This window comes from Pseudorca crassidens, chromosome 2, assembly GCF_039906515.1.
Source record: "Pseudorca crassidens isolate mPseCra1 chromosome 2, mPseCra1.hap1, whole genome shotgun sequence".
Taxonomy (NCBI): domain Eukaryota; kingdom Metazoa; phylum Chordata; class Mammalia; order Artiodactyla; family Delphinidae; genus Pseudorca; species Pseudorca crassidens.
The window spans coordinates 32884040-32899972 of NC_090297.1; the positions used below are offsets into that span (position 1 = coordinate 32884040).

General features: G+C 59.2%; 1 protein-coding gene across 4 annotated transcripts in view; it reads left to right on the plus strand.

Moving 5' to 3' along the window:
- The first annotated feature begins 7120 nt into the window (after positions 1-7120).
- The window catches only part of KCNQ4 (potassium voltage-gated channel subfamily Q member 4), a 55093-nt gene continuing 46280 nt past the window's right edge, over positions 7121-15933 (plus strand). For 2 of the 4 annotated variants that reach the window (XM_067725690.1, XM_067725691.1), the window contains exon 1: positions 7121-7434. In XM_067725690.1, coding sequence (XP_067581791.1) covers positions 7121-7434 — 314 coding nt within the window. The remainder of the gene's footprint in view (positions 7435-15933) is intronic. The other 2 variants (XM_067725692.1, XM_067725694.1) reach the window with 1 other exon arrangement.

Genomic DNA, 15933 nt, shown 5'->3' on the forward strand with positions numbered 1-15933 from the left:
CAAGCCTTGTAGAAAAGCACCAGCCCCAAACTAGCTCTTATATAAGTGTCTTTTGGGATTTTTATATGTCGTGAATATCAGATTCTGAGTCCGCATTCCATGTGAACGGGCTTAAGGTGTCCTAATCATATGGGTACTCTTTCTACCCAAAGCCAGGACCAGGCGGCTAGCAGGCAGATATTTTAGTCCTGTTTATGGCAGGCAGCACTTTCCCAGGCCCAGCTTTAAGCAGGGAGCCTACCACAGCCCTTGCCACTAGTGGGGTCTGCAAGTGTACTTCCCATCCTGCTGGAATGCTGAATCCTTCCTCAGAGGTACAGCTGCAACTCCTGCTCACCACCGGCATTTCTGGCCCTTAGAGATTTCTCATTCTTGCCTTTGAACTTGGATACGTGTTTTTGTTTATGTTTTTAATTATCCAGCATTTATATTGTGTATCTACTATTTTAAGGAGGAGGGACCTTAATAGGTGTTCAATCAAGTTTGACCTGGCAGGGCTTCCCTGGTGGCGCAGTGGTTAAGAATCCACCTGCCAGTGGAGGGGACATGGGTTTGAGACCTGGTCGGGGAAGATCCCACACACTGCGGAGCAACTAAGCCCGTGCACCACAACTACTGAGCCTGCGCTTTAGAGCCTGCGAGCCACAACTACTGAGCCCGTGTGCCACAACTACTGAAGCCCGCGTGCCTAGAGCCCGTGCTCTGCAACAAGAGAAGCCACCACAATGAGAAGCCCATGCACTGCAACGAAGAGTAGCCCCCGCTCTCCACAACTAGAGAAAGCCCGCGCACGGCAACAAAGACCCAACGCAGACATAAATAAATAAATAAATAAGTAAATTTTATTTTTTAAAAAAGTTTGACCTGGCAGTCCTGCTCACTGGGCCTCCTATCCCTGTCATTGAGCCCCTAGCCTCCCTTCCGAGCCCCCATTCTCCTTTCTGAACCTCTATGTCCCTTACCAAGTCTCATCCCTTTTCAGAGTCCCCTTCCCTGACACTCAATCTGCCATCCCTCCTACTCACGTCCTCTCCCTCCCTGAATCCTCCTCCAGGTTTCTCTGATCATGGGACCAGAGAGAAGGGAAGCTTTTTCCCATTGTACTCTCAGCAACTCAGAAAAGGCCTTCCTCCTCATTTTCCAAGGAACTCCACTGTCCCAGTGGCTCTCACTGAGAACGCGGAGCCCGCCAGCAGAGCTGCAGTAGTATTGTCTTCTACAAGGTCTTCCAGGAGTTGGGGTCATAGAGGAAGAATCCTGAAGGCGGAGGAGAAGCGGTGCAAGAAGGGATGGCTTTGACCTTCATTTCCACACCCCCTTCTCCCTCTGTGTCTCCTCCTTGTGGGCCCCCCTCCAGCCCTGAAGATCAATGGGGGTTCACTTTCACTGAGATCAGCGACACTGCTCCCTCCGCTTCCTGTGGCTCTGAGCTGACTGGCCCAGAAGGGTAGCAGGGGCTGGGCTAGGGACAGGTCAGGGGCACACCCAGATATGGGGGAGAAACTCCTTGGGACCCTCTAGCACCTCTACCTGCCAGGTGGCCTCAGTCTCTTGTCCTCTCTGGCCTCATTGGGAAAATGAAGCAGGTTCGATCCTTCTCTCATAATTCCTCCTGCTCTCAGTGGAGGTGGATCTCTGGAGGCAATAACGCACATGATGCCGACACCCATGAGAACCCTCCCTTCCAATCCCCTCCTGCTAGGAAGACGCTCCCAGGGAGAAGAGGTGCTAGGACCAGGGAGTTCTCACAGCATCTCCCAGCGCCATCCGAACGCACACCTGAAGGGCGACAAGATCAATGGGACACATTTGCACCGCTCCCTGCACGCTCGTGACGTTCTCATGTATTATTGCATTTAGTCCTCCCGATAGCCAGGGAAGTTGGGGCAGAGGTGGAGCGGCCAAGGTCACCAACTAGTCCAAAGGTAGAGCCAGGAAGCCCAGGCATAACCTGTGGTTCAGTGATCTTTCTGTCCCCGCCCCCCAACTGCCGACCTCCCTGGGTACTGGCACCTCCAAATCTTCCCGTCCTGAGCTGTCTCGTACAGAGCCCGAGCCTCTGTGGCATGCTCAGTCAGCCCTGGCCAGTCTCCCTGTTTCCCATCAGGCCGAACTGGACCCTCAGCACAGCATTCAAGGTCCCTTTTGTCCCCCTTGTCAAACTGGTTTTTCCTCCCCCATGTTCTGTAACATCCTCCCTATCCCCACACCCCACCTACACACACACACACACACTCACTATAGCACAGGGGTAAAGAGCTACACTAGGCAAGTCTCTTCACTGAGTCTCAGCCTTCTTGTCTGTAAAATGGGGGTGTGAATAGGATTACCTCAGAGGGCTGTTGGGATGCTGAAATAGAAGATGCAGTTAAAGCATCCTACACAAGGTTCTGGGCCTCATTCATGGTAGCTGCAGGCATTATTGGTTGCACTTCTCTGCACCTCTCCAAGTCCTCCCTACTCCTGTCCCCAAGAAGGCTTCCTCCGCCATTGCCAGTGGAGACTTTCCCTCATCTGACTTCTAGCAACACTTAGAGCTATAAGAACACCAAAACAGGGGCTTCCCTGGTGGGGCAGTGGTTAAGAATCCGCCTGCCGGGCTTCCCTGGTGGCGCAGTGGTTGAGAATATTCCTGCCAATGCAGGGGACATGGGTTCGAGCCCTGGTCTCGGAAGATCCCACGTGCCGTGGAGCAACTAGGCCCGTGAGCCACAACTACCGAGCCTATGCATCTGGAGCCTGTGCTCCGCAACAAGAGAGGCCACAACAGTGAGAGGCCCGCGCACCGCGATGAAGAGTGGCCTCCGCTCGCCGCAACTAGAGAAAGCCCTCACACAGAAACTGAGACCCAACACAGCCAAAAATAAATAAATAAATTTATAAAAAAAGGAATCCGCCTGCCAATGCAGGGGACATAGATTCGAGCCCTGGTCCGGGAAGATCCCACATGCCACAGAGCAACTAAGCCCGTGCGCCACAACTACTGAGCCTGTGCTCTAGAGCCCGAGAGCCACAACTACTGAAGCCCGCATGCCTAGAGCCTGTGCTCTGCAACAAGAGAATCCACTGCAATGAGAAGCCCGCGCACCGCAGCGAAGAGTAGCCCCAGCTCGCCACAACTAGTGAAAGCCCGCGTGCAGCAATGAAGACCCAACGCAGCCAAAAATAAATAAATAAATTTAAAAGAAAATAAAAAGAGAGAGAAAGTCCAAATAGTTTCTGGGGTGTGGAGAGAAAGGAGGAGGAGGTCTGGTGGGTGGAACCTTGACCTCCTCACCTCAATTCAACCAGAACACCTCTGCTTGAATGCTCTTTACATATTGGGGTGCTACCTTAAGATTCTGTCTGTAGAAAGGATTCCATTGCTAATAAAGTCTGAAAACCACTGACGTAAAACCCCCTTCCCACTCCAAGAAATCTGCATCCTTGGTTGACCTGAAGTCACACTAGCAGGCCGTCAGTCGATGACAGGCTTGAACCTGGCCGCAAGGTCCCCACAACTTCTAGACCTCAACCCTTTCAGACCTAGGAGTCTCCACCCCTGGCAGGAATAAGTCCTAGAGAACAAAGATTGGGCCCTCTGTGGTTCCCCTCAGTACTGATCCCAGTACCCTGTGCACAGTGGGTAGGCACAAGCCAGGGGAGAGGACAGGTCACAGGCAGTTCTGGATACTGGCTGTGTATCCTTAGGTGAGTCCCCACGTGTCTCTGAGCCTCAGTTGGTGCTCAGCAAATGGGAGCTCTCTCCCTCCCCACTCTTCCTCTCAATCAATACTTGCTTCATTGATGGATGAAAGCGACAGTGATGAATTACAGAAGATCTTGCAGCCCCACCCCCTCCTTATGGGCAGATGGGGAAACTGAAGCCCAGAGCCAGGAATGGACTTGCCCAGGTGGGACAGAGTGAGTGAGTCAGGGCAGAGCGGGATGTTTTTTTGGGAGTGTTACCTGGGAGAGGTGTGGCGGCTGGTGGGGGTGGGTGGGAAGGAAGCTGCTGAGGGTGGGGTGAAGGGAACAGGTGGGAGAGAGGGAAGGAGGAGGGTGGGAAACCATAGCTCCACCCCCCCTCCCCCCAGCAGGGAGAGAGCTGAGACAGCTGTGTGCTCAGAAAAGTGTCTTAGTCACTAAAGGCTGCGGTGGGGAAAGGCCTTCCTCCTGGTCACGCTCATGTCCCGGGAATCCGGACGGGACAGGAAGGCCGCCGGGTGACCCTCAGAGTGGCCACCTGTCCTCTTGGAACTGGACTTTCTCCTCTGCCTCCTCCACTTTCCCATGCACGCACGTACACACACCAACCTAACTTTGCTTACATCCTCCTAGAACCATCCCCCATCCCCCCACCCCTTAGGAAGAGTTCCATGACTCTCCACTTTATTATTTATTTATTTTTGGCCGCACCGCGCAGCTTGTGGGATCTCAGTTCCCTGACCAGGGACTGAACCCGGACCACGGCAGTGAAAAACCCAGAATCCTAACCACTAGGCCACCAGGGAACTCCCACAACTCCCCACTTTAAAAAGTGGTGGGCCTGTCCCATTACACATACACCTACAGGAGAAACACGCCTCTATGCCCCATGAAACTCCCTCCTGAGATCTAACTTCCCTCCCTCTAGCTGCAGCCACAGTCTCTTTCTTCCTCTTGCTGCCTTTGAGGGGTGCATCTGGAGCTGGAGTTGGGAAAGGTGAGGAAAGACCCTCTCCTCGCAGCGAGGGCTCCTCACAAGGAGAGGAAGGGACTTTCGCAGCCCCCTAAGTGGGAAGAGAGGCGTGGCATCCGGGGGTGATGCTGAGCCCGATGATCCTCTTTCCCAGAACAGACCCCATTTCCGATATTCTGAGTGTTGATAAAGGGCAACCTGTGTTCAAGTGCCATTTCTGCGCATAAGAAGAGCCTCAAAAAGACCCGCAAGAGGGCTTCCCTGGTGGCGCAGTGGTTGAGAGTCCGCCTGCCGATGCAGGGGACACGGGTTCGTGCCCCGGTCCGGGAAGATCCCACGTGCCGCGGAGCGGCTGGGCCCGTGAGCCATGGCCGCTGAGCCTGCGCGTCCGGAGCCTGTGCTCCGCAACGGGAGAGGCCACAACAGTGAGAGGCCCACGTACCGCAAAAAAAAAAAAAAAAAGAAGACCCCCAAGAAACACCCCCCAGAGCCCTTACAACTGCTTTCCTTCCCACCATTTCAAGTCCCCAGGCCTTAGTCCACCCCCCAGGACCCCTGACTGAGGAAGCCCAGTCAGGCAGTCCCATAGCGTCTGGGAGGGCAGTGCTGCCTATCTAGGGAGTGCTAGCTGCAGCTCATGGGGAGACGATGGGTTGACACAGCCGGGGCAGTGCATTCATAGCTGAGCCCCGGGGTCCAGAAACCTTCCCCAGCTACCAGTGAGGACGGGACATAAACTGCCCAGGGACACCAGGCTCTGGCCCTCGGCACACCTGGGGCCAGGAGCAGCCAGAGGGATTCAGGTCGGACCCCAAAGGCAGCCTCTGCTACGCAGAGGGAAAAGGGTCATTGTTGGGGTAGGGGTGTAAACGGCTGTCAAGCCCAGTTTGGGGTCCCCCAGGTCCCTGCAGCCCCCTCCCAGCACGCCGGCAGCTCTGCCTCCTTCCCTCCCCCACTGGCGCTCAGCAGATCAATGCTGCCTTTGCTGACAGCTGAGAATCGAGCTCGCCTTCCCACCCCGTCCCCCGCCCCTCCCGCTCTGCTTCGTCCCCCGAGATCCTCCCGGAGGAACCGGGAAGAGTTCGCTGCGGAAGCGCTTCACCCTGGGGCAGGGCCTGCGGGGGGAGCGGCTGGTGTGGCCGAAGCTTTCGTCAGGGGACGAGGGAAGGAGGATCGGGAAACCCATATGACCACCGTGGGCTGGGCCAAGAGGGCTAAAGGGAACGAAAAGGCCTCCCCCAAAGCTAGAGAGAGTAGGTCAGGCACCAGGAACTTTCCGGCTGGAGAGGGAGTGCCGTGGGGGAAAGTCTCGCCGCTTTTGGGTGCGATTCTGTGAGCCTTTGGGGAGGAGGCTGTCCGGCCTCCGCGCTGGTTCAGAGCTCACCTCCCAACACCTGTGTGCCCTGAACCTTGCCCTGCCCTGGAAGCGAGGCAAGGGCGCGCTTCAGACTGGGCTGTTGCGGAGCAGGCCCCTCTGATCAGAGGAGACTCTTCTCTGGGGCAGAGTGGCCTAAGCGGAGGCTCTTCCCTCATCCTAAAGAAGGGACGCTCAGAGGCGGGGGTGGGGTGGGCAGAAAAGAAGACACACCTGAGGCCCACGGTGCTGCACACACAGGCCTTTCAGGCACGAGCGCACCCCGCCCCACGCGCACGGGGCACGGCCAGACGGGGCACACCTCGCTGACGCCGCCACCGCCAGAGGCCCGGACCCTGCACGCCCATCCACACCGCACCTCCTCACTCAATCTCACCATCACAGCCACCCACTGCGCCCACACAGCAGGCACTTCTGCATCCACTCACACTTAAACTCCGCGGTACCCGCGTCCCATCCGCGACGGCGGCCGCGACTCCTCGCCCCACTCGCCACAACCGCACATGAGGCATCCCGCCCCCAGCCCGGCCTTCGGGTCCACGCAGCCCCGCGCAGCCCGGCGCTCCGCTCGCACCAGCCGGGGGCCGCCGCCACGCGGTCCGGTCCCCGCCCCGACTCGGCGGCCCGCGCGGCGGGGGCGCCCTCCCGCCGCCTCTCCGCACGTCCCCTCCCTCCGCCCGGCCTCGCCGGCTCGCTCGCTCCCTCCCGATTTGGGAAGGCGGCCGCGGGGCGGGCGGGGGCGGCGGGGGAGGGGCGGGGCGGGGGAGGCTGACATGTGAGCGGCGCGCCGGCGGCAGGTGGAAAGGCGAGCGGCATGGAGCGCGTAATAAGAGAGTTGGAGTCGGAAAGAGCCGCCCCAGTCGCCGGGGAAGAGGGCGGTCAGCGCGGGCTCCGGCGGCCCCCCGGCTCTGAGCGTCCGCCCCCGGCCCCGGAGCGGCCCCGGCCCGGCCCCTAGCCCCCGCCGACCGCGCCCGCCTCGGGCCGCCCCGCTGGCCCTGGGTCCGAGACATGCGCCGCTGAGCGCCCCTCGCGCGCCCCAGCCCCGGACCGGACCCGGGCCCCGGCCCCCCCGCCTGGCGCCGCCCATGGCCGAGGCCCCCCCGCGCCGCCTCGGCCTAGCCCCCCTGCCCGCGGACGCCCCCCGCGCCGAGCTGGTGGCGCTCACGGCGGTGCAGAGCGAGCGGGGCGAGGCGGGCGGGGGCGGCTCCCCGCGCCGCCTGGGCCTCCTGGGCAGCCCCCTGCCGCCGGGCGCGCCCCTCCCAGGGCCGGGCTCGGGCTCGGGCTCCGCCTGCGGCCAGCGCTCCTCGGTCGCGTACAAGCGCTACCGACGCCTGCAGAACTGGGTCTACAACGTGCTGGAGCGACCCCGCGGCTGGGCCTTCGTCTACCACGTCTTCATGTGAGTTTGCTACCCCGAGCTCCCGACCGTGCCCTCGCGCTGCCGCCCCGCATGGCCCCTGCCGGAGCCTGGGCTCCCGGGGGACTGCTGCCCCGCCTTGGCTCCGCCTCCTGCCCCCCAGCCCCCCGGTCGGCCGACCCTCATAGCTCTGCCCCCAGGCCTGAACCCGATTTCCGATCCCCCCTCCCCCCCACAGCCTGCCCCTAAACCCCTCCCTCTCCAAGTCCTGACCCCAGCTTGACCTGGCTTCTGACCTCCCCCACCTCAACTCCTGATTTCCATCTTGATCTCCAACCCCTGCTTCTCTGTCCCCTGTACGCCCCACGTCCAGCTTCTTGTCCCCCATCTCTCTCCAATCGGCAGCCACTAAAGTGCGGCTCCCTCTTCCTCTTCCTCACTTCTGTCTCCCTGTGTCCCAGACACAGAGGGCCCTTTGGCCCCCGCACACTTTCCGTCACCTTCTCCCCAGCTCTGTAGCTACAGTGGCCTCCCACCTGGACTCCCCTCGGAGATGTCCCTCTCCAGGGACGATCTCCCCCGCAGCCGAGGGCTGGTCCCCAATTATAGGTGTTTGGGGTCCCCTTGAGCCACCAGAGTTCTGACACTGGCGTGTGCTGTCTGACTTTGAGTTTTCACTCAGTCTTGCCATCCACCCTCAACTTCCCAGTGGCAGCAGTGGGCCCTGCCGCCTGCCCTGCAGGCTTGGCCAGCTAGCCTGCCCAGCTTGCTGGCCGCTGCACCAGGCCTGGCTCTGGGCACCCTGGGGAAAAAGAAAGAGGAGAGGAGTAAGTTTGGAAACACTCACGCTGCGGGCCCCCTCCTCCCCCTTGCCAGGCTCCTACAACTTTCAAAAACACTGACCCTTCTTGGATGTAAAGAGCGAATTTTGGCAGCTCAGAGCTCAGTCTTGGGGGACGGCCTGGCCCAGCCGGGAACATGAGAGGCCCCGCAGATATCAGTTGAAGGACTGGGCCTGGCTCTCGGACGCTCGAAGGTGCCCGGGAGAGAGACCTCTGGTCCCTGGGAAATGTGCCGATATTAATCCCTTATTGCTGCCCCCAGAGAGGGCCCTCTAGTCTTGGGGTCTCCTGGGTGGTCCCCTTGCCTGTCCACCTGACTGTCCCACAGTCCTTTTGCCTGTCTGGCTGTCCCTCTGCCGGAGTGAGTTTCTGCCGGTGTGTGAGTTGTCCTGTCTCTGTCTCTCCAGCTATCCAACAGTCTTTCTGCTTGTCTGTTTCCATCCCTCTGTTGGCCTGTCCAGTTATCTGGGTGCCTGTCTGTCCATCTGTCTATCCACCTGTCCACCTGAATCTTACTCTTCTACTTGTCTGCTTCCACCTGTCTTTTGGTCTGTCTTCCTGCCTGACCCTCTGCTGTCTGCTTGCCTGCCTCTGCCCCATCCTAGCTGGCCCACAGAATTTCAGAGCGGAGGGGAGGAAAATGCTGGCAAAGGAGCCCCCTGACCACAGGGAGGGTAGCGGAAGGGAACTCTTTCAGCCTGTTTGCTCCTGAAGGTAGCAGCCACGATTCGGTGCAGAGACCTCCTGTGGCGGGCCGGGGTGGGGGGCGCGGGGGCAGAGAGTTGAGATGCTCTGGACGTGAGGTCGCACTTAGGGTCAGGGTCAATGGTTAGGAGTAGCCCAACCCCCAATGCCCATTGGCAGGGCCTGGATGAATCTTTTTCTCTGCAGAGAGGGCTGCTGGAGTGCTGCGGGTTCTCTGCTGGGGTAGCAGGGACGGTGGAGTTGGGGATGAGGGGCAGGGGACTGCTAATGAAGAGCCGTTGCGTTGAGGCGCCCTTGCCCACCCTGCAGCCTGGGTGCCCGTGGAGGCTGAGACACTTCGCAGGGAGCAGCTGCATCCTCCGCGGGCTCCTCTTGGGAGATGACTTTTCCGCGGCAAGGCTGGGCCTGGGGAAGCAATAGAGCTCTGAGGTGGAGGTCCTTAGTCCCCAGGCCTGGCCTCTCAGCCCCTATGAGGGTGAAGGACTTGCCTCGTGTCCTCTGGCCAGCACTGTCTTCACCTCCTCTGGAGGGGCCTCTCCTTCCTCTCCAGGAGCTAAATCCGCTAGTACCTTTGCCCCACATCCTGCCCTTTCTGGATGCCAGGAATGCCCTGGCCAGGGACATGGTTGTTCTGACCACTTGTCACCAGGATCCCAGGGCTGAGGCATCTCTCAGGAACTCTGGGAGAGGAAATGTGGTGTGAAAACGTCCGGACATTTGGGGATCTTGGGTCATTCATCTTAGAGGTCAGAGTGGGCTGAGGGGTCAGGAACCCCACCTCTTGCATGCTGTGCGATCTTGGGTTGATCACTGCGCCTCTCTGAGCTTTAGATCTCTAGGCCATCCAAGTGGGTAGAAACCCCAGCCTTGCGGGCCTCACTTTTGGACGAGGTAATGGGTGGGAAAGAACTCGGTGAGCCGCAAGGGCCTGTGGGAGTGTGAGGGGTTGGTGTTATGATTGGACCTGGGGGAGGGGGCCGCACAGGAGGCCTCTCCTGTTCGTGAGGAGCTCCAGATGTGGGGCTCTGCAGTCACTCACTGCAGGGTCTTGGGCGAGCCAGGAAGTTCTTCCTGCTGCTGGAATTCTAGCCTGATTATTGCACTTTTGGTCAAATCCTTCCCCAGCCCCAATGACTCTCACAGGCAGCCCAAGTGAGGGGAGTCCAGTGTGCACAGGTAGCTAGGACCCCCTTCCCAGAGACTCAGGCCCTGGTGGGAGGGGCCCCAGAAGAAAAGCCTGCCAGAGAAGGACTCAGGACACAGCAAGGAGGGAATTGAGGTGAGCCGGGTCCATTCACCCCAGGGGACACCTCCCTCACACCTGCCAGCCATGTCCCTCTGAGCCCCACCCAGAACCTGCACCTTCTCTGGCCCCGAGGTGTGGAACATCACCCAGAGGACCAGCCCCAGTTCTAGCGTTTTTGCCAGCAGCCGCAGGCCTCTGGGAAGTGGGAACCGCTGACTCCTGTCTTCTCATTGAGACCCAGAAGGAAGGATTGCTGTCCCCTCTCCAAGCTCTCCCTCGTCTCTTTAGGCCCTTGGTCCTGTCACCAAGCCCCTACTACACCCCCTGTGCCCCAGTCCCTGATTTCAGCCCTCAGTCCTTCACAGTCCCTGCTCCCTGAATTTTGAGAAACACCACAGCACTGCCCATCCTGCTTCTGAGCCTTTGGAAGGGATGTTCGCCTCCTTGCTGCACCCTGTCAAAGGCCACCCTGGCCTCCCTTTTGAAGTCAGAGGGCTGAAAGGGGCAGGTAGAGACCAAAGCCCCACCTCCCCTCATCTCCCCCCGCCGCCGGCCGCTGCTGTGAGACTCTCGCCGCTCCCAGCCCCCAGCTGCCCCGCGAACTTTCTCTAAGTGAAGGTTTATGCTCTGTAAACATCCTTCGTCAGCCTTGTCCCTGGGGTCAGAAGCTGTGGGAATGGGGAGGGGAGGAGGTAGCAGCAGCTCCTTGGCCCCTCAGGCTCCCAACCCCGGTGCCTCCCACCAAGCTCCCACCCTGACTGTCAGAAAGAACATCACCTGCGTTGGAAATAATCCCAGCAGAAGGTGCCCAGAGCCCCCGGGCAGGCACCCCTGCTAGGTGGGTCCTCACATTTTGACAGCCCCATTTTGTTTACGGGAAAACTGAGGCTCTGGAGACTGACATCACACAGTGGATCAGTGGCAGATGCAGGCTCAGGCCGGAGACTCGTGATGCTCTGTCCAGGGCCTCCCCGCTGCTCCCTGAGGCTGCCTGGGTTGGCCCTTGGAGTTTGAACTGAAATTGCTGGTCACACGTGGAGCATCAGCCATGTGCCGGGCACCGTGCTGATGCCCTTTATAAACCACTCTCACTGTGTCCTTTAGCAGCGTGGTAAGGCAGGTGCTGGGGTCCTCCTCATTTGCAGGTGAGGAAACTGAGGCTCAAGAGAGGTCCCCCCGGTCAGCGTGGAGGAGCCTCAGCCCAGAGCTGGTGCTGCCTCGGTGCTGTCTTCCTCTTGCACCTCAGCTCCGGCCGGCACCCCAACCCTGGGCTGCTCAGGAGCCACACTCCTGCGTCATTGTCCCCCTGTCCCCCCAGGACACGGGCTGTTGGGGGAGTGGGCAGCGGCAGAATTTTGTGGAATCGGGTGGAAACTGCCCAGCCTCACCCAGTGCAGTCACACTTTTGTTGTGCACGGCTTTGCACACACACATATCCCTGCTACATGCCCGTTGGTCTGTCTCATGCACGCACTCCTGGCCACTTGGAAACACCTGCCCAGGGGTGTCACAAGCGCACACACAGCATACATCCAATGCAAAGAAATCTAATGCACAGCTGCTCCCACATTTTCTCTGCCTTCACAGACGCACACCTGGGCCTGCGCCCCAGGCTAGACCTCTAGGACGGAGCTGAGTCGGCCCCATCTCTTGCGTTTTCTGCCTCCACCTGTTCACAGCTACAGGTCTGCCCTTATGGATCTGTGTGTGTTTGTGCATCCGCCTTGGAGGGCAGCCCTAGACCCTCGTGGGAGTGTGTGGCTGGCTTCCTAGGACTTTGCTGGCCTTTGCTTCTCCTGAAGCTCCCTCCGAGGTCCTCTGTCCAGCCCTGCGGTGCACTGCTGGGTTCACCAAGGCACAGAAAGGGGGCAGATACTCGTCCGAGGTCACATCTGATGAGTCGGTGGTAGAACTATGCCAGTAACCCAGGCCTTCTGCCTCCCAGATCAGGACTTTAGATAGTATTTTTCCTTGCCCAGCCAATAGGGGAGACTGCTCCAAGAACTTGGCTTTGCGATGGAGAAAGTCTTAAGGTGTGACCCAAATTTTTCGTGCCGCTATTTTTCAGTCCTGGTCCTTCTGTTTGGTCTTTGTAAGAAGGGCATAATGGAGAGACCATCCTGCCGGGCTTCTAGCCCTTATTCTATCTCTCTCCCTACCCCTTACACCCCCTTTGCTCCCTCCTTTCCACGTTCTCCTTTGGGGTCACTGGAGCAGGTTGGATTTCTCACTGTCTGCTACCCCACCCCAACTCCATGGTACATTCATTCCTTCCATCGATGAAGCCCTGCTGGTTGTCTAACTTCAATCCCTATTGCTGCAGAAGCCTATATTCTCAGAATGCCGGAGCCAGGAGAGTTTCAAGCGGTGATTATTCTTGGGCTGATGGCAGCAGTTTGAATGGGTGATTAATTTAAGGTTCTCTGAGCCAGTCAGGGGAGGCGAAATTGTCTGGGGAACAAGGAGAGAGGAAGGCTCTGCAGAGCGGGCCAAGGCCGTGTCCCCAGAGGAGGCTGTGCAGGGAACTTCCCCAGACTTGGAGAAGCCAGCTGGAGGTTTTCTCATCCCCCTTCCTCCCCTGCACCCATGTGGGTCTTTGGCCAGGGCCGACCCTCTTGTGGGCTAGGGGGCCCAGAGGGGAATTCTGAGTGTCTGACCTGTAGGCGGCCCCTTTGTTAAAGGCCCCTGTATGGGAGTTGTGGGGCTGAGGTGGAGGAAGAGGGGCTACTTTTCATTCCTCCAGAGGCTGCCTCGCAGGGGGTTAAGAACATGGGATCTGAGTCTGACAGATGTGGGTTCATCTCTGGTTCCACTCTTAGCAGTTATGTGTCGTTGGGCAAGTTATTTAACCTCTCTGAGCTTCCATTTTCTCATCTGAAAAGTAGGACTAATAATACCCGCCTCTGGAATTGTCAGGGCCGAGTTAAAGCACCTGACACCATGCTGGGCGCAAATAGTAGCCGTTATCTTATCACCGTTATTATTATATCGTTATTATCGTCGTCGTGCTCCTTCCTGGAGAGAGGTTTGACGGATGTCCTTGTCAGCACGGTGAGTGTGTCTGGGTGTACCTGGGAGTGACCAAGAGCTGCGTTCGCCTGGGTTACGGGGTGAGCGGCTCTGCGCCGGGAGCCTGAGGACGCGTTTCTGTGGACATCCGAGGAGCGCCTAGGATGCGCCGTGCCCTGCCTCTTCCCGGCATCCTCTCACTTAACCCTCACAGCCATTACATCAGGTGGGCACACAATAGTGGCGCATATCCTCACTTCACACTTGAGGAAAGCGGGGCTGCTGAGGGGACATCACCCACTTGCCCGAGGTCACACAGCGAGTGTAATGGTGGCACCGGGACGTCAGCCTGGGTGCCTAGGATCTCACTGACTGTTCCTTCCTTCCCTTGACAAACAGAGTTAAAGAGCATCAACTCCGTACCAGGTCTGGGGAGGCAGAGGGAAGAGACAGACCACGCCTGCGCCCCGCCGGGAGTGCGGGGGGGGGGGGGGCGGGGGGGGAGGGATGCCCAGTGAGGAGGCTGTAGAGGCTGCCTGGACCACTGGGCTCTCCTGCCTCCTCTCCCAGGGACTCGCAGAGACGGAGTAGGTGTGAGCGTGTCTGTGTGTGTACAGGGAGGATGGCGTATGTGAGGCTGTTGCTGTACGGCTGAGATGTGGGCCTCGTTATCACACTCTGCAGCTAGTCTGGCCCCAGGCAGGTGGAAGTGAAGCCGTGGTGCCCAGGGGGACAGCCAGGGACTCCTGGGAGGGGAGGGCCATCCCCCACTCTCTCCTGAGCTTGTCGTTCTGGGGAATAGGGACGGGGAATCCCACAGGAGACTTAGAGGTCCCAGTCCCGACACTTACTGGGAAGGTGCCCACCCCTGCTCTACCCCAGTCCCTGAGCCTCACTCTCCCCCTCTGTAAAATGGGGCTGAGCAGGAAAGTGGATCCTAAGGGCTGCCTGGCACAGAGGGACTCTGGATGCATGGGAGGAGCCGCTGTCTCAGACCTTGAGTTTTGTAGGGTGGGGGTAGGGGTAGGGTGCGGGGTGGTGGCAGTTGTCCTCCAGTACCTTCTTCCTGAGCTCCTCAGAGGACTGGGCAGCACTTAGAAGGGCACCGGGAAGGCTGCCTGCCCCCAGCGGGGACTCTGAGGGGCCGGGGAGAGGGTGCTGGTCACACTTCTGGGGCATCCGTAAAGCACTCCCCCCAGGACTCTAGGCTTTCTGGGCGACTTGTCCCTAGGGCAGGATCTGCGTGCCCTGGGGGTTGGCACCTGGGGAGGTGAGACGGGGAGGGGCAGCCCCAGGCAGCAGACTAATTGGGCAGTGCCTGAGGGAGGGAGGCAAGGGAGCAGGGAGCTCAGCGATTCCTTCCTCTCAAAGATTTGGGGAACAGTGGGTGGAGCGGGGTCTCCTGCCCAGGGCCCCTCCACAGTCCCTGCAGGGAAGTCTGGGGAACGCTTTCTCCTGAGACTCCTCAGACATCTAGGCCAGGCAGGTGAGACGGGGAGAGCAGCTTGCTGGAGATAAATGGGCCCACTGAAGCAGGCGAGATAGAGGTCAGACAGGAGGAAGGACTGACTGCCCCAAACCAGGAGGTAGAGTGAGATTCCCTGGGGTACTTTTTCCAAAACTTGGGAACCCATGTCTAGCTGGCCTGGACAAGATTTACTCTGCCCATTGTGCCTATCAAGCAGGTGGCACCCAACCCTCCCAGCGTGATGGAAGGAGAGTGGATGGAGCTGCTCCCTTTGAGCCCCTCTGTTGGTGGGGGGGGCAGGGGGGATCCGATCAGGCACCCTTTCGCTTTTTGTGGGGTGTGTGGTCATCTCCTCCGTCCTTGCTTCCCTGCCACTCCGCCCTGGGAGCCTCGGGCCCGTCCAGGTCACTGCCTTTGGGTTTATTTTTTGCCGGGCTCGGCTGTCCCCTTGGAGGGGAGGGGTAGGTAGGGAGAGAGGAGGGGAGAAGGAACAGCTGTGTCAGCACAATCCTGGCACCTCTGCTTCTGCCCTCCTTGGTCCGGCTGCCACCCTCTTCTGGAGGGACCAGTCCCTGGGGACAATGGGGACCCAGACCCCTGTGGGACCTCCTCCCCTGGGGCAGGACCAGTAGGTCTGGATTAGGTCTTTCTCCCCTCACCCTTCCTCCGTTCGTCCTGCCGCAGAGGCGGAAGGGCCTCCGAGCTCAGGCAGATTCATGGCTTTGTTTCCCACGTGGGGAAACTGAGGCCAAGAGGAAGGACACAGCACACCTGGGGCCTTCTCCACCTCCCTTCTGCGATAGATGAGACTGGTGCTGGAGCTGCCGAGGACCGAGGAAAGCTGCCTCCCATTCTGCCCTCTACTCTGAGGGCGGGGGGCAGCCCCTGATTTCATTCGCTCATCTATTCTTCTGGCCTCCGGGGACTGGTGCCAGTCTGGTGGGAGAGACCTAGGATGGGGGCCGGGGGAACCTGTGACCCAAGCCTCCCTCCATGCCCTTTATCTTCCTTTTTGTCGAAAAGTAAATTAGCCCCAGGTTACACATAGGGAAATTAAGGCCCAAAGTCAACATAGCTGATAAGTTGTAGAGACAGGATTTGAACCCAGACTGTGGCTCCTGGGATGCTGCTGGGCTGCCTCCCGAGGGGCCCTTCCTTGCTTGCACACACCCTTCCCTTGACTCCTCAACCCGCCCCTGGCTCTTCCCTGGGTTCTGTCAGCAGCTCTGCCCCCTCCTTCTCCCCTTGAATGTTGGGTCTCCTGGGGACTC